Below are 23,207 nucleotides of genomic sequence, written 5' to 3'. Positions count from 1 at the left end.
CTTCTTCTTCTTCTTCTTCTTCTTCTTCTTCTTCTTCTTCTTCTTCTCCTTTTCCCTCTCCCCTCTCCCTCCCCCTCCTCTTCCTCCTCTTCTTCTTCCTCTTCTCCTTCCCCTTCTCCTTCTCCCGCTCCCTCTCCTCTTCTCCCCCTCTCCCCCTCCCCCTCTCCCCTCCCCTCCCCCCCCCCTCCCCCTCCCCCTCCTTCTCCTTCTTCTAGCTTTCAGGTGTACTTTTAAATCCTTAGTGTACGAACTCTAATTCCTTTATGAAAGCACTTGATGCTGTTTACTTTCCTCTTAGCGCTGCTTTCATTGTGTCCTTAAGTTTATATATGTTGCACCTTCATTTTCATTGAATTCTAAAATGTCTTTAATTTCTTTATTTCTCCCCTGCCACATTGATCATTGAGTAGGGAGTTGTTCAGTTTACATGTTTATGTAGGCTTCTCTTTTTTTCTGTTGTTGAAATCCAGCTTTAATCAATGGTGGTGTGATTGGATACAAGGAGTTATTTCAGTCTTCTTGTATTTGTTGAGGCTTGCTTTGTGACCAAGTATATGATCAATTTTGGAGAAGGTTCCATGAGGTGCTGAGAAGAAAGTATAATCTTTTGTGTTTGGGTGAAATGTTCTACAGATGTCTGTTAGGTCTATTTGACTCATATTGTCTGTTACTTTCATTATTTCTCTGTTTAGTTTCTGCCTCAATGACCTGTTAGTTGGTGGGAATGGGGTGCTGACATCTCCCACTATTAATGTGTGGGGTTTGATATGTGATTTAAGCTTTATCAATGTTTCTTTTACAAATGTCGGTGCCTTTGCATTTGGGGCATAGATGTTCAGAATTAAGACATCATCTTGTTGGATTTTTCTTTTGATGAGTGAGAAGTGTCCTTCCATATGTCTTTTGATTACTTTTGGTTGATAGTCTATTTTATTTTATTAGATATTATAATGGCTTGTTTCTTGGGTCCGTTTGCTTGGAAAACCTTTTTCCAGCCCTTTACTCTGAGGTAACAACTATCTTTGCTGTTGAGATGTTTCTTTTTTTTTTTTTTTTTTTTTTTTTTTTCCTCTGAGACAGGGTTTCTCTGTGTAGTTCTGTAGACCAGGCTGGCTTCAAACTCAGAAATCTGCCTGCCTCTGCCTCCCAAGTGCTGGGATTAAAAGCGTGCGCCACCACCGCCCGGCTTGAGGTGTTTCTTGTATGCAGTAGAACGATGGATCTTATTTATGCATCCACTCTGTTAGCCTGTGTGTTTTTATTGGGGAACTGATGTTAAGAGATATCAACGGCCATTGACAGTTATTTTCTTATTTTGATGTTGGTGTGGTACTGTATGTGTATGTATGTATGTTTCTCTTTTAGTTTTGCTGGTATGGGATTAACTTTTTCTTGTGTTTTCTTGGGTGTGGTTACCCTCCTTGTGTTGGAATTTTCCTTCTTGTATTGGAATTTTTCTTTTTGCATCCTCTGTAGGACTGAATTAATGGAAGGATATTGTTTAAATTCATTTTTTCATGGAATATTTTGTTTTCTCCATCTGTGGTGATTGAAAGTTTTGCTCCTGGGTATAGAAGTCTGGGCTGGCATATGTGATCTTCTAGAGACTGTAAGACATCTGATCAGGCTGTTTTGGGTTTTAAACTGTTCGCTGAGTATGCCTGAGATTCTCCTTTCCATCTGTTGTATTCTGTTGGTCATGCTTGTGTCTGTAGGTTCTGTTCCCTTTCCTCGGTTTTCCATCTCCAGGATTGTCTCAGATTGTGTTTTCTTTACTGCTTCTATTTACATGTTTAGGTCTTGAACAGCTTTATTCATTTCTTTTACCTCTTTGGTTATTTTGTCTTGTAATCCTTTATATTTATTTGTATCTTTTTTAAGGGCCTCTACCTGTTTGATTGTATTTTCCTGTATTTCTTTAAGGGATTCATTCATTTCCTCTGTAAAGGTCTCTATCATCTTCATAAGATTAGATTTAAGGTCATCTTATTGTGATTTAGGTGTGTTAGGATATTCAGGTCTTGCTTTCATAGGAGAGCTGGGTTCTGGTGGTGGTATATCGCTCTGGCTTTTGTTGATTGTATTCTTATGCTCACCTTTAGCTATTTGATTGTTCATAGTGTTGACAGGCCTGGTATTCTCGATGGGAGTAGGTCTCTGGGGCTGCAGATACAGCTAGTAGTCCCTGATGTCAGCAGGTCTCTCAAATTGTAGGTAAAGCTGGTTGTTTTTGGTGGCTGCAGGCTTCCAGGAATGCAGGCAGAGCTGGTAGACCCTGATGGCTTCAGGCTGCTTGCTGTCCCAGGTGGGGGCAGGCTTCCAGGGATGTAGATGAGTTGTGGCTCAGGAAATGGAGTGCATAGGTGGCAGGGCGGAGCTTGGTGCTGCTGAGTTTGCCCAGAAAGGCCAGGAAATTAGGGTAGGGTTCTCACCTGGTAGCTGCTGATGCCTGCAGGTATTTGGTATTTTCGTTAAAGGTGCGGACCAGAAGAGGTGGTGTGGGGCCTGAGGAACTCACCTGGTTGTCCCTGGCAGCAGCAGGCCTTCAGGGATCCAGGCAGAGGTGTGGCTAGCAAAAACTTACAGATCTTGAATCTAAAAGAATTTTATCACATCTGTTTTATTTTAGAGATTAGTTTTGTGAACATGGAACTGTGCTAAGTACACAGCAACTGTTCGACCTGTATTAGTTTCCCAGTTCCTGTAACAGGGTCACAACCCAGGTCATTAAAGCAGTAAACATTTAATTTTTTGTGGTTGTGGAGGTTGGACATCTACAAGGTGTGTTTTAGCAGAGTATGTTTCCTGTGATGCTCTGCAACGTTCTGGCTTCTTCCTAGTCACCAGTACTGGTATTTCTTTTTTTGTTGTTTTTTGTTTTTCGAGACAGGGTTTCTCTGTATAGCCCTGGCTGTCCTGGAACTCACTCTGTAGACCAGGCTGGCCTCGAACTCAGAAATCTGCCTATCTCTGCCTCCCAAGTGCTGGGATTAAATGCGCGCGCCACCACTGCCCGGCAGTACTGGTATTTCTTTTTCTTTTTTTTTTTTTTAGATTAATCAAAGGCTTATATATTTGGTAATGATCAGTAACAAGATACCCATACAATCAGAAGAGTAACCCAATACCCAACCTAGATATACCGACTACTTTTGACTGCTACAGACACGTGAACATCTGCCTCCATCTCCTCAAGGTCCTGTTCTCCCAGCTCCTCCTTTTCCTTTTCCTCTTCTCCTCCTTACTCCTCTTCTTCCTCTCCTAACTCCTCCCATCTTAGCTCTTCCTACATTATATATTTATAAATTTTTTTATTGGATGTTTTATTTATATTTCATATGTTATTCCCTTACCCCATTCCCCCCCACCCAGGAACCCCCTATCCCATCACCCCTCCTCCTGCTTCTCTGCAGATGTACCCCTACCTACCCGCCCACTCCCACCTCCCCACCCTCAAATTCCCACCCACTGGGGCGTTCAGCCTTCATGAGACCAAGGATCTCTTCTCCTACCTATGCCTGACAGGGCCCTCCACCCTTACATATATAGCTGAAGCCATGGATCCCTCCCTAAGTGCTCCCAGGTTGGTGGTTTAGACCCTGGGAGCTCTGGTTGGTTGGTATTGTTGCTCTCCTCATGGGGCCCACAAACCTTTTCAGCTCCAACAGTCTTCACTCTAACTTCTCCATTGGGAACCCCATGATCAGTTCAATGGCTAGCTGTGAGCATCTGCCTCTGAATATGTCAGACTCTTGCAGACCTCTAAGGAGACATCTATATCAGGCTTTTGTCAGCATGTACTTCCTGACTTCCACATCAGCATCTACCTTTGGTGTCTGCACATGGGATGGATACCCAGGTGGAATGGTCTCCAGAGTACTGGTATTTCTTAAGGCAGCTTCTTCACTGCTGTTGTTGTCTGTGCAATCAGTTTACATTCTCAGTGTGGGCTCTAGCATATGTCTAAGGACACCATCATGTTGATGAGAGAGTGTCATGTCTTTATCTTAAATTTCTGTCTTTCCAGGAGACCAACTAAAGTTTTCCTTCTTGTTCTTAGGAAATAGCACACTCCCAGGTAAAACAAGAGGCTGTATTGCTCTATGAGAAACTTTATGAGTTAGAGTCCCATCGAGATCAAATGATTGCAGAAGACAAAAGCATGGGATCGCCAATGGAGGAAAGGGAGAGATTGCTTAAGCAGGTAGGGGAAGAACATTCATTGTTTGTTTTTTGTTTTGTTTGTTTGGTTTGGTTTTTTGAGACAATGTTTCTCTGTGTGGCCCTGGTTGCCCTGGAATATGCTCCATAGACTAGGCTTGCCTCCTCCGAGAGATCTGTTTGCCTCTACCTCCCGAGTGTTGGTATTAATGATGCATGCCACCACTGCCTGGTCATTTATTTGTTTAAGAGCTATATGAATTAAGCAGAAAATCAATGTAACTATTATAAAAAATAATAGTTAGCTTTACTTCAATATGAAATATGAACCAAAAAAAAAATCTTACTTTCTTAAACAACTTAGTTTTGGAGTAAATCTTCATTTTGTATTTTTTGGTGTGTACTTTAGTCTTTATTTCATGAATATTCCTTTATTGGTGATTTAACTAGTTAGATAATCTTACTGAAAATAAATTCCATTATTTAGATTGTTTCTACAAAAAAAGTAGTGTCCCAAGTCTAGTGACTTTGGTAGTTAGTATTAGTGCCTCATGAAGAGAATGGAATTTAAATGTCATATGAAATTATATATGACACAATCACGTGCCAGGTATTCCATAGCTTTTCTACTACGTCTAGGCTGCTTTAGTTTAGCTCTAAGTTACAGTGAACTAATTTATGCTGAGGTGTACAAAGTCCAAGACACTTGGGAGAACAATATCTTCGTATGGGTAGAGATGTCTCCTAGAACTCCTTTGAGGTCTTTTATGTTTTCGGGTGTGTGTGCATGTGCATGAGTCTGTGTGTATGCCTAGTGGGTTTTTGAAACCTTATGGATCAAATTAAGAGATTGTTAGAATCAACCTTTCTAGAATGTTTCCTCAGGTAAAGATATTTGCTGCTAAGCATGGTAGCCTGAGAGTAAACCTATGAACCTACACGGTAGAAGGAAAACTAGTTTCTGAAAGTTGATCTCTGACTTCTACACTTGCACTATAGTGAACCCTCCCACGTACAGTATATAAATTAAAATATATTATAATTAAAAAATATTCTAAAACTTCAGCCATTCCTTACAAAGAAAAGATTAGGGGCAGGAAAAGAGAGAATGCTTTAGAGATTGCTAGTTAAATATGAGTTTAGGGCTTGCTAGCACACAGCTGGGAGGCAGAAGCAGGTAGATAATCTCTGTGAGTTTTGAGGCCAGCCTGGTCTACATAGTGAGTTCTAGGACAACTAGGGCTTTATATAGAGATCTTATCTTAAAAATATTCAATCTAGGATTAATAAATGTGTATATATATATATATATATATATATATATATATATATATATGTATGTATGTATTATAGATATATGTCTTCCATAGAATATGGAATTATGCATATTCAAAATACTACATGGCATGGTATAAATGTACCCTAAAAATTATTCATTATTTTTCTGAAATTTAATTGTATTGAGGCTTCCAAAATCTGGTAGCTAGATCCTTGGATTCAGGGGAGCCTTAGAAATCCAAGATATCTCCTATTAATTAACTGACTCATGTTAGAAGATATGTTAACCTGATAAGTGTCCTAGTTAGAGTTTATATTGCTATGATGAAACACCATGACCAAAAGTAACTTGGGAGAAAAGGTTTATTTCACTTAGATTTCCATATCATAATTCATCATCAAAAACAGCTAGGCCAAGTACAAAACAGCAAACAATCTAAGGACAAGAGCTGATACAGAGACCATGAGCAATTCTGCTTACTGGCTTCCTCCCTGTGGCTTGCTCAGCCTGTGTTCTTATGGGGCCTAGAACCACCAGCCCATGGATGTTCTCATCCATAATAGGCTGAGTCTTTCTACTTCAATCTCCAATTTTAAAGGAATGCCTTACACGCTTGTCTATAGCCTGATTTGTTTTTTAGTTATTTATTTGCTCATTTATTTATTTGTTCATTTGTTTAGAGACAGGGTGTTTCTTTAGCCCTGGATGTTCTGGAACTCACTGTATAGACCAGGTTGGTTTCACACTCGCAGATACTCACCTGCCTCTGCCTCCTGAATTCTGGGATTAAAGGTTTATGCAACCACAGCTGACTGTATAGCCTGATTTTGAGAAGGCATTTTCCCAATTTACATTTCCTCTTAGATGACTCTTAGTTTGTACGGAGCAGTCATAAAACTGGCCAGGATAGTAAGTAAAAATATATTTGAGGAAAGACGGAAGGAATCTGTGAATAGTTTCTTAGTGAAGCTCCCTTTCAGATAGTCTATTCAGATGAGTTATTCTTTAAATGCTATTTTCTTTCTATGCCTATATAGGTTAAAGAAGATAATCAGGAAATAGCCAGCATGGAGAGACAGTAAGTACACTGGAGCCAAGACATTTTATATCTGTTGTTCTTTCAGATTCTAGCCTAAAGTTATAAGAGTACCTGCTTTTATAGGCGTTTTCAAGTAGCCCACTTGTTAATATTTATTGAGCTTTCAGTCTCCAGGTTTTCATTCTTTGTCATTGCCTAGCATAATTTCTTTTTAAAAACAGCTTTACAGAGAGATGGCTTATATATATTATATATTTAAAGCATACTATTCAGAGCTTTTCATTAGATTTACAGTTAGACAACCAGTGCCCCCAGTTCAGTGACTCTAACCAAATCCCACAGCTTGTAGCCATTGTTTTCCTTACTTACCCCTTCCTTCACTTTAAGACTGGAAATCTATTCACTGTTACCTATTTGCCTATTCTGGGCATTTCATACATGGAGTCAAACAGATTTTGGTCCCATGTGGCAACATACTTTCATTTAGCCTAACATTTTCAAGGCTTATTTTTGTTGTAGTATATAACCAATATCTCATTTATTTTTAATTTCAGCTAATATTCCATTGTATGTTTTTTATTTATTCATCACTTGATAGGCTTTGCTTGTTGGTTTTGTAGCTATTAGGAGTCATATTGACATGAACATCTGTAAGCTGGTTTCTGTATGGGCATTTATTTCTACTTCTCCTCCATAAATATTCAGGAATGGAATTGCTGGCTTATGTGGTCACTTTATATTTTACATTTTAAATTTGGAGTCCAGTCTAGATCAAGTGGCTGTATGATAGGCATTGTATTTTCTATGCAAATAGACATTTTGTGTTTCTACCTGCAGTGTATGAGAGTCTAGGCTTTTATAATCTTGGTCACTTACCATCATTTGTCTTTTTAAAACAACTGTTATTGTCTATGATTTCATTACAGCCATGTCAATGAATGTGAAATAGTTTTTTCCTTGGCTTTCATTAGCAATTCCTTGATAGTTTATGGTGTTGAATTTCTTTTCACATGCTGTTGGCCATGTGTATATCATCTTTGAAGAAGTGTTTATTAATGTCCTTTGCATGTTCTCATAAATTTATTATTGGTGGAATTGAATAAAATGAACTATATATTCAGTATAGAGTTTGCTCACCAGATACATGACTTACAAAATTACTCACATTATATTAGATATATTTTAATCTTTTAATGATGTTCTGGTAGTAGAAAAGTTTTCAATATGATGATACTTATTATGATTTTTTTCCTTGTGTTGCTTCTAAAGTTCAATATTTTTAACAGGTTAACAGATATAAAGGAAAAAATAAATCAGTTTAGTGAAGAAATTAGACAACTTGACATGGATTTAGAGGAACACCAAGGTAATGTTTGTGGTATATTTTTGTGTTTTTTTAAAATGAAATTAATATATACCTGAATATATGCATATTAATTGTGATCTTAGGGACTTTTTAGGATTTATTATTTAAATAAATATAATACTCAATGATACTATTAACTTTAGTTAGCTGAACTATATATACCAAGTATTATAAATAGTGTAAAAATAATTACTTGATTAAAACTTTAAGTAACCTAGTGACTGTGTAAGATAAGTACCTAGTTTTTCAAAGTATGCTTTTTTTTTTTTTCCCCTAATAGAAGAAATGTCAGGTAATGAATACCACAAGCAGCCCAGAGAGCCTTGGTTTCTTGCTTGGGCTAGTTATGAGGGAGCAAGCACTGTTGTCTCATGTTTCCCCAGCCAAAGGTCTTTCTGGTAGGAATCCTTTGTGTATGGGAGATGTGTGGGCATCATAATTCCCAACCAGATTACTCTTGGTACAGGCTCTCTGTTTAACGAGTTCATGACTTAACTTCAAACTAATAATTTGTTCATGGACTAACCAGGATCAACTATATGTTATCAGTCAGTGGAGGAACTTCAGGATAATTTACCAATGGACGATAATAGACATTCACAGTAGGGAAAAGAGTATCATTAAACTTTGTTTTTACTTTGATTTTTATATATTTATTTATTGAACAAATCTTTTAAACATTTTTATTTTTTATTTTATGTGCATTGGAGTTTTATATCTATCTATCTATCTATCTATCTATCTATCTATAGATAGATTGGATCCCCTGGAACTGGAGCTATAGTCAGTTGTGAGCTGCCATATGGGTGCTGGAAATTGAACCCCTGTCCTCTGGAAGAGCAGCCATCTCTCCAGCTCTTTACTTTGATTTTAAAGATAGTATTTATGCCTTTTTGTTATCATTTAAATAATAGTTTTGTTGATTCATTACTTACCTGGATAGAGCACTCTATAAGAAATCTTTGAATACTAGATAATCCATTTTATAACTGTGAAAGCTCAGAGATATTAGTAATTTGCTAAATTCTCCAAAAAAGTAAAAACTAGACTTGAACGGAGGTTTTCTGATGATAAAGTCTTAGTTCTACTGCCTAAGCATAATGCTTGATTCAAAGCATTTCATTTGTGAAACTAAAGTATGTTCTAGAAACATAAAGTTATATCTTCATGTGGTTACTAATGGCTTTATTAAGACTTCTAAAGGCAGGAAAACATGAGGTAAGTAAGCTTGACTATGCTTTAGTTTTCTGCTTTGGGAAATGAGAATGTCATCATGGTAACGTCTCACTAAGGTTTATGTATTAAATGGCATTTATGACAATGGTAGGCTTATGATAAATTAATACTAAGGTCATATTAATTTTAAAATATATTTACTTGTTTGTTTTCATTGACAAGATTATATATACACGTATTGCTTATAGCATGTTCTGAAATGTGTATATATTTGAATGGCTCAGTCAAATTAGCATATGCATTACTTTACATGCTGTTCATTGAGAGCAACTCAGTCCTCAAGCATGTGCCACATTGTTGCTGGGCATGGTAGCACACATCTTAAGTCCAGCACTGAAGACAGAAGCAGGAGTGTCCCGATGAGTTTAAACCCCCCTTCCCCCCCGGATTATATAGTGAGCTCCAGATCAGTCAGGGATACATAACAGAAACTCTGTGATGGAAGATCTAAGAGGGAAAAAGAGTATATTTATATTAATGTACAGTGATCTCGTCAATTGATTCTTTTTTTTGTTTTGTTTTGTTTTTTTGTTTTTCGAGACAGGGTTTCTCTGTATAGCCCTGGCTGTCCTGGAACTCACTCTGTAGATCAGGGTGGCCTCGAACTCAGAAATCCGCCTGCCTCTGCCTCCCAAGTGCTGGGATTAAAGGGGTGCGCCACCACTGCCCGGCTCCTCAATTGATTCTTAGCTTATGGAATTTCATGTCTTTTGCCTGTGTTATTTTCTCACTGTTGCTTTTCACATATGTAGATCTATTTTGAGAAACCTGATGTTTTTATTTTATAAATTTTACAGATTGCATCCTAAATAAATTTTTTCTTAAATTATAATGTATAGTGTTTCGTTCATTCTCCTAAAATGATACATTTGGGAGGTAAAATTTATTATCAATTGAACTTCTAAGAGAAATAGAATTCAGAATGCTTTGTTTGTTTGCTTCTGTTTTCTTTTCTGTTTTAAATATTTGTTTTTTTATTAATGTAGAATAAGCTAATCCATAATTGTGTAATAGTGATAATAGGACGTATAAGCATTTATAAATATATAAGCATAGATGTGTATGTATATAATCACAGGTAAGTGTATTAATGCATCAGTGATTATTGTTGCCGCTGCTCTGCTGTGATCATCCTAATTACTGCGACAACACAGTGGGTTGTGTAGACGGTAACTTGTTAGAAGGTTACTTGTTAGTTCAGGACCTCATTACTTTCTGCCTGAACTATTGCAGTAGCCTCCTAACTGGTTATCCCGCCTCCATTTTTGCCCTGTCTAGGTTTTCTTTCCAGTATAATGCTGTAAAAGTGATTTGTGTAAAATAGACCTGGTGTCCTTATCCTGCCTAAATATGTTTCACCATGATGCACAAGATAACAAGTTTTATATATCATATTAGTTCTGTAGTCTGACTCTATCAGCCTTCATTTCATCCCATAGTCACCTCTGGGCCCTGCCTCCCATTTAAACCAGGTCTTACGGTGTAGCTCACGCTTGCCAAGAACTTATTGTATAGCCCAGGCTAGCTTCAAATTCACAGCAATCCTCATGCCTCATCCTCCAAAAGCTGGGATTACAGATATGAACCATCATACCCAGCTCTGTAGTAATTATAACAGTCTACTTCTCTACCTTACATTTCTCCTTATTACCATTCACTCAACTATTTTATCCACTAACCTTTTGCTTTTGTTGTCTTCTATTAAACTGAGTATCTGTTGTTCTTCTGTTCATCTGATTAAATTCTTAGCCCTTAAGATTTAACTTGGCATTCTCTTACTCAACATAACTCTGAACTTCCTTCCCTAACTATTTTCTAGGCTTAGATGAGTAATTGTCTTCCATGTTGGCTACTTAATTTATTTGTCTTCCTTCTTAGACTGTAAGCCCTCAAGGGCAGGGACTACTCCTTAACTCACTTTAGTAATCTAGTTCTTCAACACTGTATCTGAGAAGTAAATGCTTGTTGGATACCATAAACTATCCATAGTTTAAGAAAGAAGGAACTGTTTAATGAACTAAAGGTAAAATTGAGCTCCAATCTGTTCTTGGGGTCCACTCATTTTAGGATATAGGTGTGCACTCTCCAGAAAGCTTGACTACAAAGATTTTATTACTTTCCAGAGGATCCCTACCTTGAATTCATGTTTTCTAATAAAGTGGTACATATTTTTGTCTATATCTGCATCTTTACCTGGGATTGTTAATTTGATTGTCAACCCGATTTACAAAGCACATAATAGCATATATATGAGATTGCTTTTTGTGATGACTACTTTAGGGGATAAGGTCAACTGAAATGTGGATAACAACTTTCCATAGGCCGGGAACCCAAGTAGTGTAGACATTTTCTCTCTCTGCTTTGTGGCTTCCATGACATGAGCTGTTCTGCTCTCCACACTCTTTGCCATGACGGATGGAAACTACTAAAAATGAGTCAAAACAAATCTTTTCTTTCTTAAATTGATGCTGAAAGTAAAGTAAAGCAAAGCAAAACAAAACTAGCATAGACAATTGATACCAAGCTGGGTATGTTGATACAAATTGATAATCCCTGTTCCCAGGAGGTTAAGGAAGGAGGATTGCTGCAAGTTCAAGGATAATTTGGGCAACATACTGAGTTCAAGGACAGCCTGAAACAACAGTGTCTAAAGTTCCTTTTTTACTCCATTAACCCCTAAAGAAAATGTATATCATAGAAGTATATTGTGGCTGTGACTAAACTTAGAATTTGATCTTTAAGCCTTTAGAACTGATTTATAGGAGGGATTTAGACAAGTTTGAAGAAATGGTCCAAAGCATTCCAGGAACAATAGTTGTGGTAGGAGATAAGAAGAGCAGGATGCCAATAGGATTGTGAATAGTAAAGACTGAGCTCACAATGTTTTAAATGGGAACAAGAATTAGATCAGGCATATTATATTCTGGCAATGAACTTGTCTGTGTTTTGTGTTCTGAGATTCTGTGTAATACTGAATGTTAAAGGACTGACTAGTTAATTAGTAAGAGGAAGTTTCAGGAGAACTCAGGATACAGGCAATTGTGCAGGTTATGCTAGCTGCTTTTGCCAAGTTGACAGTAAGAACTGTGAGCAAAAAGCAGAGCAGAAAGATTTGAAAACTTGCCTTGTCTCTAGAATAACATAAGTTTAGGGCTAGGAAAGTGTGGCCCTTCAAACCTTTTCAAGATTAGAACAGCTTCACCAAGTAAAAACATCTTTAATTGCTACTTTTTAATTTTTCTTTTGTTTTTTTTTGTTTTTTTGTTTTTTACTCTTTAATTTTTAATCAAGTGCTTGCTACATAGCCCACACTGCACTCAAAATCTCAGTAATGTTGGCAACTCAGTCTCATAGGTATGAACCAAATGATTACTTTTTAAAGTGTTACTTTTGTGTGAACAAATGAACTGTGGAAAAAGCATTGTTGTCTTGAGTAAGACTCAGTAAGTAAGACTATAATAAAATAGGCAAAATAGGTTATTAATAGAGTCTTTTGTCTCAAGGTTTATATTTCTTAGTCTTTCTCTAGTCAGAGCCTCGAGTATGAATGCCACATGCTCTGGGGAAAACAATTGCTAGAAAATTATAAATTAATACATGAGAGTTTATATCTCATGGTTTAGTCCCTCTTAGTAACATTTTTTGGTCCATTTAACCTGAACCAGACCTTTATTTTTATCTTTACTCATTTACATTAAATAAATTCTGATAATAACAGTGTTACCATATAATGCATGTCCAAACTTTTTGTGGAAAAGATGTTGAAGACAAGTAATTACCTCTCTGTATAGAATTATTGGGTCTTTTGAAATCATGTGGTTTTGAGCTTTAATCATTGCTAGCTTAGGCTGAATCTTTCATAGTTCTGATAAATTAGTTATCAATTAATCATCTGTTTCTGTTTCCCAAAATTTTCAAATTTTTATTTCTACTGTCTTTTTTCCTATTCCCTATTCTTGGGAGTTTATACTTTAAAACGCAAGCAAGCAACCAAACAAAAAAGGCAACTTTGTATTGTGGTTTTAAGAGGACTTGGACAAGAGTGAGTATTAGAAGTGGGTGTTCAGCTGGCCATAGTGGTGCACACCTTTAGTCCCGGCACTCAGGAAGCAGAGGCAGGCAGGTCTCTGAGAGCTGGAAGCCAGCCTGATTTATATAGTGAGTTCCAAGAAAGAAGTGTATGTTCAAGCTATATCATCTTTACTAGGAAGTCACTAGTTATAAAACTGACCTAGAATCTTTTAAGAGTTCAGTCACCTTGTGTGTCCTTTATTTTACTGTTTTTAAAGTGTTTTTTTTTGTAGATGTACGTTTGTGTGTTTTATTGCAAACACATTCTTACACACTTTTATTGACTTTTCAGTTGGCCTCAGTCACCTTTTTCTGTTCTTAAATATTATTATTGTTTACTATAATGTGGTAGCAAATGCCTGTAATTCTGCCAGATGTTAGGGGTAATCAAGATTTCAAATTCAAAGGACAGGATTGGGCTACAAAGTGAAACCCTGTCACAAACAAACCTGAGTGCCCAACCTGCATGTGATGACACACCCCTGTAGTCTCAGCTTCTCAGAAGGCTAGGTTGGAAGAAGCTAGGCTGGAGGATAGCTTGAGGCCAGGAGTCAGGGGAACCTGAGCAATTAGCGGAACCCTGATAAATCTATCTGATATATATATTTGATGTAATGAATTCAAACAATGAAAACGCTTGAACCAGACAATTCTATGTCAGTGTGTATTAACTCAGAGGGCTCCCACAAAGACCTGCTCAGAAATCTTCATTGCAACGTAGTTAGTAGAAGCCAGAAACTCCTTTTAACTAGGTGCAAATTGAAAAGAAAGAAGACAGAATAGGATGGCTGGGGAATCAAAACCTATGCAGAGGTGGAAATGAGCTTGGAAAACAGCCTACTTGTCCAGATGTGGTGACTTAAAAGAGAATGGTCTCCATAGACAGGAGGTAGTCCCAGTTGGAAGAGCTATTTGGGAAGGATTAGGAGGTGTGGCCTTATTGGAGGATGTGTGTCACTGAGGGTGGTTTTAAAAGCCCATACCATTCCCAGTTAGCTCACTCAGCTTGAGCTTGTGGCTCAAGATGTAAGCACTCAGTTACTGCTCCAGTGCCATACTACCTGCTGCCATGTCTCCCCCCCCCTTCATGATGGTCATAGACTCTAAGCCTCTGAAACTATAAGCCCCAAATAAACTCTTCAAAAAGTAAAAAAAAAAAAAAGAAAAAAAGAAAAAGCATATGTAATAAAAAGTCTCTTCAAACTCATCTAAGTCTTCTGAGTTAATCATTGTTCATTTTAGTCTTTAAAATTAGATTTATTCCAAGTTTACAAATATTTTATTTTTATTTTTTAAGATTTATGTTTTATTTATATGTGTACATTGTACCTGTCTTCAGACATACCAGAAGAAGGCATCAGATCCCTTTACAGATGGTTGTGAGCCACCATGTGGTTGACTGGGAATTGAACTCAGGACCTCTGGGAGAGCAGTCAGTGCTCTTAACCGCTGAGCCATCTCTCTAGCCTCTACAAACATTTTTAACTGAAGTAAAACTATATAGTTCTTTTCAACTTGAATATTTTCATCTAACTGTTGTATTAGTTTCCTTTCTGTTGCTGCAATAAAATATCCCAAGAAAAGCAATTTAAGGAAGAAAGCATTGATTTTGGTTCACAGTTTGAGAAGTGAAGTAGTCTATTATGGTAGTAGGAGCATGGCCTGGGGCTAGTCTAGCAGTCAGGTAGCAGAGAAATCACATTTCATCTACACACAGGAAGTTGAGAGCCATGTTGAACTAGGACCAGGCTATAAAACCTTAAAGCCTGCTTCTGGTGCACTTATTTCTTCTGGCACATCTTTCCCAAAGGTTCTACAAATCCCCAGTGTTACTAGCTGGGGACCAAATATCTAAACATGAGTTTATCAGGATACTTCGTACTCAAACCAGAAAACTATAATAAGTATATATGAGTACGTATATTTCATTTACCATTAGAAGCCGAAGGCTGAAGAATGGTGCCCAGTGCATATTAAGCACTGTAACAACCATTAGCTGCTACCACAGTTGTGGTTGTACTATAGAATACAATATATACTATACTATATATACTATACTATATATACAATATACTGTACAATATCTCAACATTAACAGTAAAGCTATTTTTAATTATTTTTTTTATCAAAAACAGTGATACAAGGCCATGCATGATGGCATATGCCCTCAATCTAAGCATTTGGGAAGCAGAGGCAAGTGAGTTCAAGTTTAAGGCCAGCCGGGTCTACAGTAGTGAGCTTGTGGACAACCAGAGCTACATAGTCAGACCCTAGCACAAAACAAACAAACAAACAGACTAAATAGTGACTTCATAGGTATTTGTGTACATTCATGTGTATTATACAGAATAAATTTCTACAACTGAAGTTTTAACCAGAATAAATTAGAGTTATTTCTTTTAATTTTGTTAATTTCTCACAAAGATTGAGCCATTTCCTACGGCTGGAAGTAGTATGTAGATACTGTTTCTCACCAATGCAAGCTATGTAAATGTCCTAGTTTTTGTTAGTTAAAGTAATATAGCCACTCCATGACAATTCCAAACTCTTTTGCCTGTGGACAAAGGCCCAAATATGCAGTTTTACCAATGTCCATAAGGTGGGGCTAATTCTCCGAGAATCTATTTTTGTAGGCTAGGATTAACATACAGTTAACAAAGTACAGTAGCATTCATGTACTTTCCCAAGATGAATGTTTGAGGATAGTTACTAAAAATAATGCCTTCATTTGTAGAATCCAGTATTACCCCAGATTTGGGTTAGACAGCACGATAAATAGTATCTGATTATTAATCTACCATAGACATAAATATCTGATAATGACAGGATGGTGGATATAACAGATGTGCACATAAAGTATGTAGGGCCTCCGAATCATTGGCCTAACATGAGATAATTACTTATAATTTATTCTGTAATTTATATGTACTTTGAATAATCAAAATATACTTACTTTGCCTGTAGTATACAGTCTTTTTTGTGTAGCAATGTCTCTGTAACTTACATAAGACATTTCTTTTTTCTTTTTCATTTTTAAAAAGCTTACTTATTCACATTACATCCAGATCACTGCTCCCTCCCTGTTCTGCCTTCTACAATCCACCCTTCCATACCTCCTTCTCCCCTGAGAGGGCAGAAGCTCCATCTGGGTATCCCCACCACCCTGGCACATCAAGTCTCTTCAGGGCTAGGCACATCCTCTCCCACTAAGACCAGACAAGGCAGCCCAGCTAGAAGAACATAGTCCATGAACAGGCAACAGTTTTAGGGATAGCCCTTATTTCGGTTGTTTAGAACCTACATGAAGACAAAGCTACACATCTGGGAATAGCACATTATGCTGTTTGGTTGGTGATTCAGTCTCTGAGAGCCCCTAAGAATCCAGGTTAGTTGCTCTGTTGGTCTTCCTATGAAAAGATATTTCTTATATAGATAATTCATAAGGGTTGCTTTAGGAGTCTTCTCTTAGTAGTGGTATACAGTTAAAATAAAAAAAATTATGGCAAAATATTTTTATCCTGCAACTAAACATTACTTGAGTCCACACAGCGCTACTTTAACTGATCTTGGACACGCTCTTTAGCTGCACCCAATCCAACCTCATTGTCTTCATTTTAAAGATTAAAAAAATCCCATTAATTTACTCATTTTACATCACGGTCACTGGTCTGTGTGTGTGTGTGTGTGTGTGCGCGTGTGTGTGTTTATGGGGGTAGGTAGGGGGGGAGGGAGGGGGGGGGAGGGGGGGAGAGAGAGAGAGAGAGAGAGAGAGAGAGAGAGAGAGAGAGAGAGAGAGAGAGAGGTGCATTTGTAAATGCAGGTGTGTACAAGCTATGGGGTGTGTATATGAAGGTATGGAGATCAGAGAACAACTCACAGAAGTTGATTTTCTTCTATCATGAGTTTTAGGGTTTTAACTCAGGCTTGCAGGACAAATGCTTTTATAAAACCTTATAGCCATCTCACTAGCCCACTTTCCTCACCTTAAAAAGGAAGTAAGAGTTGTTCATGGGAATACATGTATATATGTCAGCACTCAGAAGACTGAGGCAGAAAGATTGTGAGTTCTAGACCAGCCATGGAACTGCCAATGGATGGGTATATAACAAAAACTAAGATATATTATTAATTATTAATTTGTATATACCGCACGAGGCCAATTCCAGGGCATTTTGAGTTACAAAAGCAAAACTTTATTTAAAAGGTGAGTGGCAGTGGGGTGGGTAACATGAGTGCTTAATACTTAGGATTTTTGTGCTAAGAACTGATTTTCTCTCTCTCTCTCTCTCTCTCTCTCTCTCTCTCTCTCTCTCTTTCTCTCTCTCTCTCTCTCTCTCTTCCTCTTTCTTTGTGTATGTGTGTGTGTGTGTATATATGAGAGAAAGAGGAAAGGGAGAGAGAGAATGAGAGTAATAATACAAAATTTCTCACATCAGTTGTTAACATTGTTATCATGAATTCAGTTACCTTATAAGTTGAAACTTCAGCATTTTGTCTGGTTACTTCCACAATCATATCTTTAGAAAGCATTTTCTTTCCTCTCAGTATTTGTTCAAATGGCACTTAGCATTACTAGCCTATGGATACAATATATATCAAGGAAGAGCAACTCATTGTTTAATGTGGATATTGGCCTAGCAAGACTGTTTTTCAAAAAAATTAAGAGTTGTGATATCTCAACACACTTGAAACTGGCTAGGAATACATATTCTGAGGTACTACCTGAGACTTCAGTTTGAAACCATGATGGCGCTCAGTGTTTTGTGATAATGCCAAAATTCGTTCTAATGTTTGATAACCACTGCTTTGGAAAATAATTGAGGGCCTTATGTTGTATTTAGTACATGCCAAGCACTACTAAGATGGAATCTAAAATAAATGCTTTGTTCAAACAAACTTCTACAGAGTTGTTTTGTTTTTCTTTACAGGTAGTGAGGCCTTTTGAGCAATAATTTAATACTTTCCAATTTAGAGATTGTAGTATTTGAAGCACTCTTAGCAAGCCCACACTGGCCTGACACTGTTGACTGTTGACTATATCCAAAACTATCCAAAAAGCTTTCAGGGCATGTCTATGAGGGATTAAATTGAGGTAGGAAGACCCACATTAACTAAAGATAGGAACATTCTATAGGATGAAGTCTTACACTGAATAAAAAGGAGAAGGAAAGAAAGCCACACACTAGCTTTCATCTTTGTTTGCTTGTAAACTGTAGACCTGATAAGACCAGTTGTCATGACTTCCTTGGAAGTGGACTGTACCTTTCCTGTATGCCCTCAAGCAGTATGTAGAAATTGTATCTCACTACCCAATCTCCATGGGGATAGTCTTATTGGAGTAGACAGGAAAGCCTCATTGAAGTATCTTGAGCAAGATAAGAAAAAGATGAACTATAAACAGAATGCGTGTATAAGAGATTCCCCTCGGTTTAGAGAAAGAAAGATAAGGTGGTAAGTTTTTACATACCCTAGAATCCGGTCCTTCCTTGTAATCTCTTAATGCCTTAACTAGTCTCAAGAGTTGCTAGATTAGGGCTGGAGAGATGGCTCAGTGGTTAAGAGAGCACTAGCTGTTCTTCCAGAGGTCCTGAGTTTAATTCCCAGCAACCACATGGTGGCTCACAACCATCTGTAGTAGGATCCAACGATCTCATCTGGTGTGTCTGGTGACAGTCTGCTCACATAAAATAAATTAAAAAAAAAAAAAAAGAGTTGCCAGATCAAGGAACTATGACCTTTTTAGTAAGCCAGGCCTTAGCAGGTTCAGAGGTTCTTCAGTTTGCTACTGCTATTTTTACCACCATGTGATCTGAATATTTGAGGCCATATGTCATACAAACTACCTGTTCGTAACTGAGAAATATACTTGTAAGATGACTAAATGTTCAAGATTATACATGATGCATGTGCACAAGCAAAAGTCTGTATTCCAGTGCTTCCCTGCCCTCCTTAAGGACTCTACCACTACTCTTTGCACAAGATCTGTGAAATTTTCTGTACCATATTGGAAAATACACAGATTATTGGAGTTTTAGTATCACAGTTTGCTGTTCTTCTCCAGTTCTACTCCTATTAGCTAGTGTTCTTCAGTGTCCTTTTTAATACAGACTTTAATTAGGAATCCCCGTAGTAGTAGCTTGCTATTTTTTCCATCCTTAGTTTTTCTAGGAAGCAGCGGACTGATTGATTAGCCTGAAGAAGCTGGGTTGAAGCAAGCTCATATATTTATGCTTTCTTTACTTGATGCCCTAGGTACATGGACTTGCAACATCTTACATTGGGAATGTTCTGTACATCCATAGCTCAGTGTTTGCAAAATGATCACAGTGATCACAGTCCACCATAACTAGTGGTTCCTTCCTGGGGCTGCTATGTCAGAGATGTCCTTTCTGGCTTTTGATTTTTTTTCTGTTTAGATATGACTTTCATAGTCACTAAACTCAATATGTTCAACATTTCTGTATGCAACTGGCATCCTGTCCCCCTTTACAGTTAATGCGGCTGTCTTTTCAAGTTGCCTAAAAATCTTGAAAATTATCTTCAGTTTCCATTTCTCTCTTATCACAGTCTCTCTCTGGCTCTTGGTACCTGAGGTGAAAATTTACTAACTTCCATCCTAATTGCTAGAAAATGTTTTGACATTTTTTCACATATAAGTGACTCCTGTTGTTGATTCTTTATAATGTAGCATTAATATTAGGGACTTTTTTTCATATTACTTGAGTTAGTTTAATTGTATATTTCTATAGTATCCTTTTGATATGAATTTAACGTATAACATGTTACGTTCATTGATTCTAAGCTTTGTGAGGTAAGAAATGCTGCTATCATGCTTGCTGCAAATTATTCAAAAATGGGGTAGACTTGCTTGGGAACTTCTCTTTCCCATCACCGGTAGTGCTCATGCACAGGCTGAACTGCTTCAGATTTGGAATGGAAAGCTTATAAGTTTATTCCAGTCAGGAGAATGGTTTCCTAATTGTAAAGGCACAAATAGTGGTTTAAAAGAGTTTTAAAATAAATCCAAGCAATTTCTCCAAACTAAAATTCTACTAGACACCATCAAATATTCAGTGACTAATGGCAAAAAGAGAACCCAAAATACTTCTACATTAGAATATTATGATTGGAGTTTTAAAAATTACTGTTTTGCATTTCTTATAGGTGAAATGAATCAAAAATACAAGGAGCTCAAAAAAAGGGAAGAAAATATGGATGGTAAGTGATACTCTTATAAAGTAAATATTAGATTGCAATTCATTTGTACAAGGTATTGAAGACATTTGCCACATTGAACCACTTAGAAAAAACGATATTTTAAAAATTTGATTATGAGTGAATGGGTTCTGTAACCTGAAAATTTTCTTTTTTTCTCCCATTTGCAATGTTGATCAAATCATTATCTATTATAGAGATATATAACATGTAAATTAGATTGCTATTCATATGTGTTATTTTTAAATTAGAAAATATATGCTACACTATTGAGCTACCAAAAAAGAATTGGTAGAAAATTATAATGGAAATGCATTAGAGAATGCATGCAATATTGATGCTATTCTCATACTAATAGTAAAATTTATCTACTTATTTTTAATTTTGGAAGTTGCACAGGAATAATTAAAGAATGCAAGTGAGAGCAAAAGTATTTATGAGTTACAGATCATACAAATGGGCAATTCCTTAAAATATCTTTTATAATCTAAAGAAATGATAAAATTTATTTTGTGATTAAGCCATTATTTGATTAATTTAATAAAAAGGCATTTTCAGATAAGTATTTAGTAATACTAATTTCAGAAATAAAACCAGTGGTCATCTGTAAGTATTAATAATTTTAGCTGTGTCAAGGAGGTAGTTTTTCTGATCTTTATGGGATCAGTTATTTCTTTTGAGCCTATATAACTCTCTGGTTTACTTATATCAGAGTCATAACAGATTTTAAGTACTTGAAAGTAGAGTAGGTTAATAGTTTAAGTTTTATATTTACTTGGGATTTCTGGAAAATAGTCTGAAGTCCTAAAACTCTAAGTTAGCACTAAATCTGTCAATAGAACTCCATCTTACTATATTTCCAATTGGCAGCTTTTATAGAGACTTTTGAGGAAACGAAGAATCAGGAACTAGAGAGGAAGGCACAGATAGAAGCCAGCATCATCACACTTTTAGAGCATTGCAGTCGGGTAAGTGCTGTGTGCTGTCTCAGTATTCTGATTCTCTGAATAGCAATACAGAAAGTGGAAGACTCAGTGCTATATTTGCCTACTTAAACTGTTTCTTTAAAGTCCCTTCTTGTTTCTTCAAGCTACTAATGTTTATCTCTATAGGGAAATTTTAACTAATTAGAATAATGTGGGAAAGGATATACATGATCAGTGTTAAGCAGTACATGAAGCTGTGATTAGAATAAAATTTAAGATTTCCTTCCAAGCTGGAGAGATGGCTCAGTGGTTAAGAGCACTGACTGCTCTTCCAGAGGTCCTGAGTTCAATTGCCAGCAACCACATGGTAGCTCGCAACCATCTGTGATGGGATCCAATGCACTCTGGTGTGTGTGAAGACAGCTGCAGTGTATTCATATAGATAAAATAAATAAATAAATCTTTAAAAAAAGATTTCTTTCCATTGATAATTTATCTGAATTTACTAATAAAATTCTAAAACCTAGACATTATTTTAGAAGATATTAATATGTTTTACACTGTGATTTATAGGGTAAATATTTTCTTATAGATATACCTAATGAACATTTTAAGTTTTCAGAAAGTGTTTATTGAGACTCTACTATGTATTAGGCTAAGAAGGAAAATATATGCCCCCTTTCAGTATTTTTAGTGTTCTAAGTCTGCATAGTTCCTCAAATTATGCAGCTAATTTTGTCTACAGTTTGGTAAAGCAAGTGAAAACATGACTGAATCCTACTGCATTCTATAAAACATCAAAATTGAGTAACTATTCAACACATCACATCTTTTGTGTTTTATGCTGGTTTTATAGGAAAGCTAAATCTTTTGTTTATTTCTCTGCAAGCACAGAATATAAATCGTATGAAACAGATATCCTCCATCACCAACCAAGAGCTAAAGATGATGCAGGATGACCTCAGCTTTAAATCAACTGAAATGCAGAAGTCACAGACAACAGCTAGGAATTTGACCTCAGGTAAGAACAGTGGCTAAGAGTTTATATTCTGTTTTCTTCTTCTTTTTTTAATAACAAATTGGAGCCTCCAAAACTATCTTCATTCCTTTTTTAAAGAGTTCTTTTGAAAGTCTCATAAGGAAGGATCAAATTGATGAGTGCCTGTTACCCCCCCATCATTGGTAATTTGAGAATTTCCTATGACATCACCCAGGAACTTACTAAAACGACATTGGCATATCCTCATTCCTTTAACTGTACTTATGGAATGCAGGCCAGCCCGACCATAAAGTTTCACACAGCATTTTGTATCTGTGCGCATGTGTGGTGCTAGCGAGCTGCTATACTACCAGCCAGCATTCCCAGGTCTGTAGTTTTCTAACTTTACAGTGATGCAAGGTGACATGCAGAACTGGGAATTCAGTTTCAGATTTTGAAGTTTGATCTTTTTACAGGGTAATGACATATATGTAGTGTGATGTTCTTTCACAGTGCTTGGTGGTAGCCACAGCCGTGGCTTCTAGTAGGCGATGTGATTATGAGGTTGAGCAGTCAGCTCTTACAGTGAGGCTTAAATGAAAGTTCAGAGACTGACTAGAGTTTGGTCAGGAAGAGATGTTCTCAGTATTCAGGTTTTCTTTTTAAAAAAAGTTAGATCTGTTTCCTCAAGGAACTTTCATCCCGGTAGAAGGACTGTTCTAAGGCAGTGAAGTAATAATTTTATAGACATGAGTGTGGAGAGGCATCGTGGTCACAGATCGGGTCAAACGTTAATAATTAGGAGAGCATCTGAGAGCCAGTGATGTCAAAATAGTTTTAGCCATACTCACTAGCGCAGACTGACCAAGGAAAATGGCATCAGCTAAGCATACATGCTTAATTGTAATTATTTTCTTGTCATACTTTAAAAACTG

General features: G+C 36.9%; 1 protein-coding gene across 2 annotated transcripts in view; it reads left to right on the top strand.

The window, feature by feature from the left end:
- Positions 1–23,207, top strand: part of Ift74 (intraflagellar transport 74) — an 85,616-nt gene that overhangs the window by 50,802 nt on the left and 11,607 nt on the right. For both annotated transcript variants that reach the window (XM_028773302.1, XM_028773303.1), the window contains exons 11-16: positions 4,061–4,204; positions 6,478–6,518; positions 7,766–7,845; positions 20,317–20,370; positions 21,238–21,335; positions 22,188–22,314. In XM_028773302.1, coding sequence (XP_028629135.1) covers positions 4,061–4,204; positions 6,478–6,518; positions 7,766–7,845; positions 20,317–20,370; positions 21,238–21,335; positions 22,188–22,314 — 544 coding nt within the window. The remainder of the gene's footprint in view (positions 1–4,060; positions 4,205–6,477; positions 6,519–7,765; positions 7,846–20,316; positions 20,371–21,237; positions 21,336–22,187; positions 22,315–23,207) is intronic.

Source organism: Grammomys surdaster, unplaced genomic scaffold, assembly GCF_004785775.1.
Source record: "Grammomys surdaster isolate TR1022 unplaced genomic scaffold, NIH_TR_1.0 225, whole genome shotgun sequence".
Classification (NCBI taxonomy): Eukaryota; Metazoa; Chordata; class Mammalia; order Rodentia; family Muridae; genus Grammomys; species Grammomys surdaster.
The sequence above is the reverse complement of the archived record's forward strand: the minus strand, read 5'-3'. Positions and strand labels throughout refer to the sequence as shown.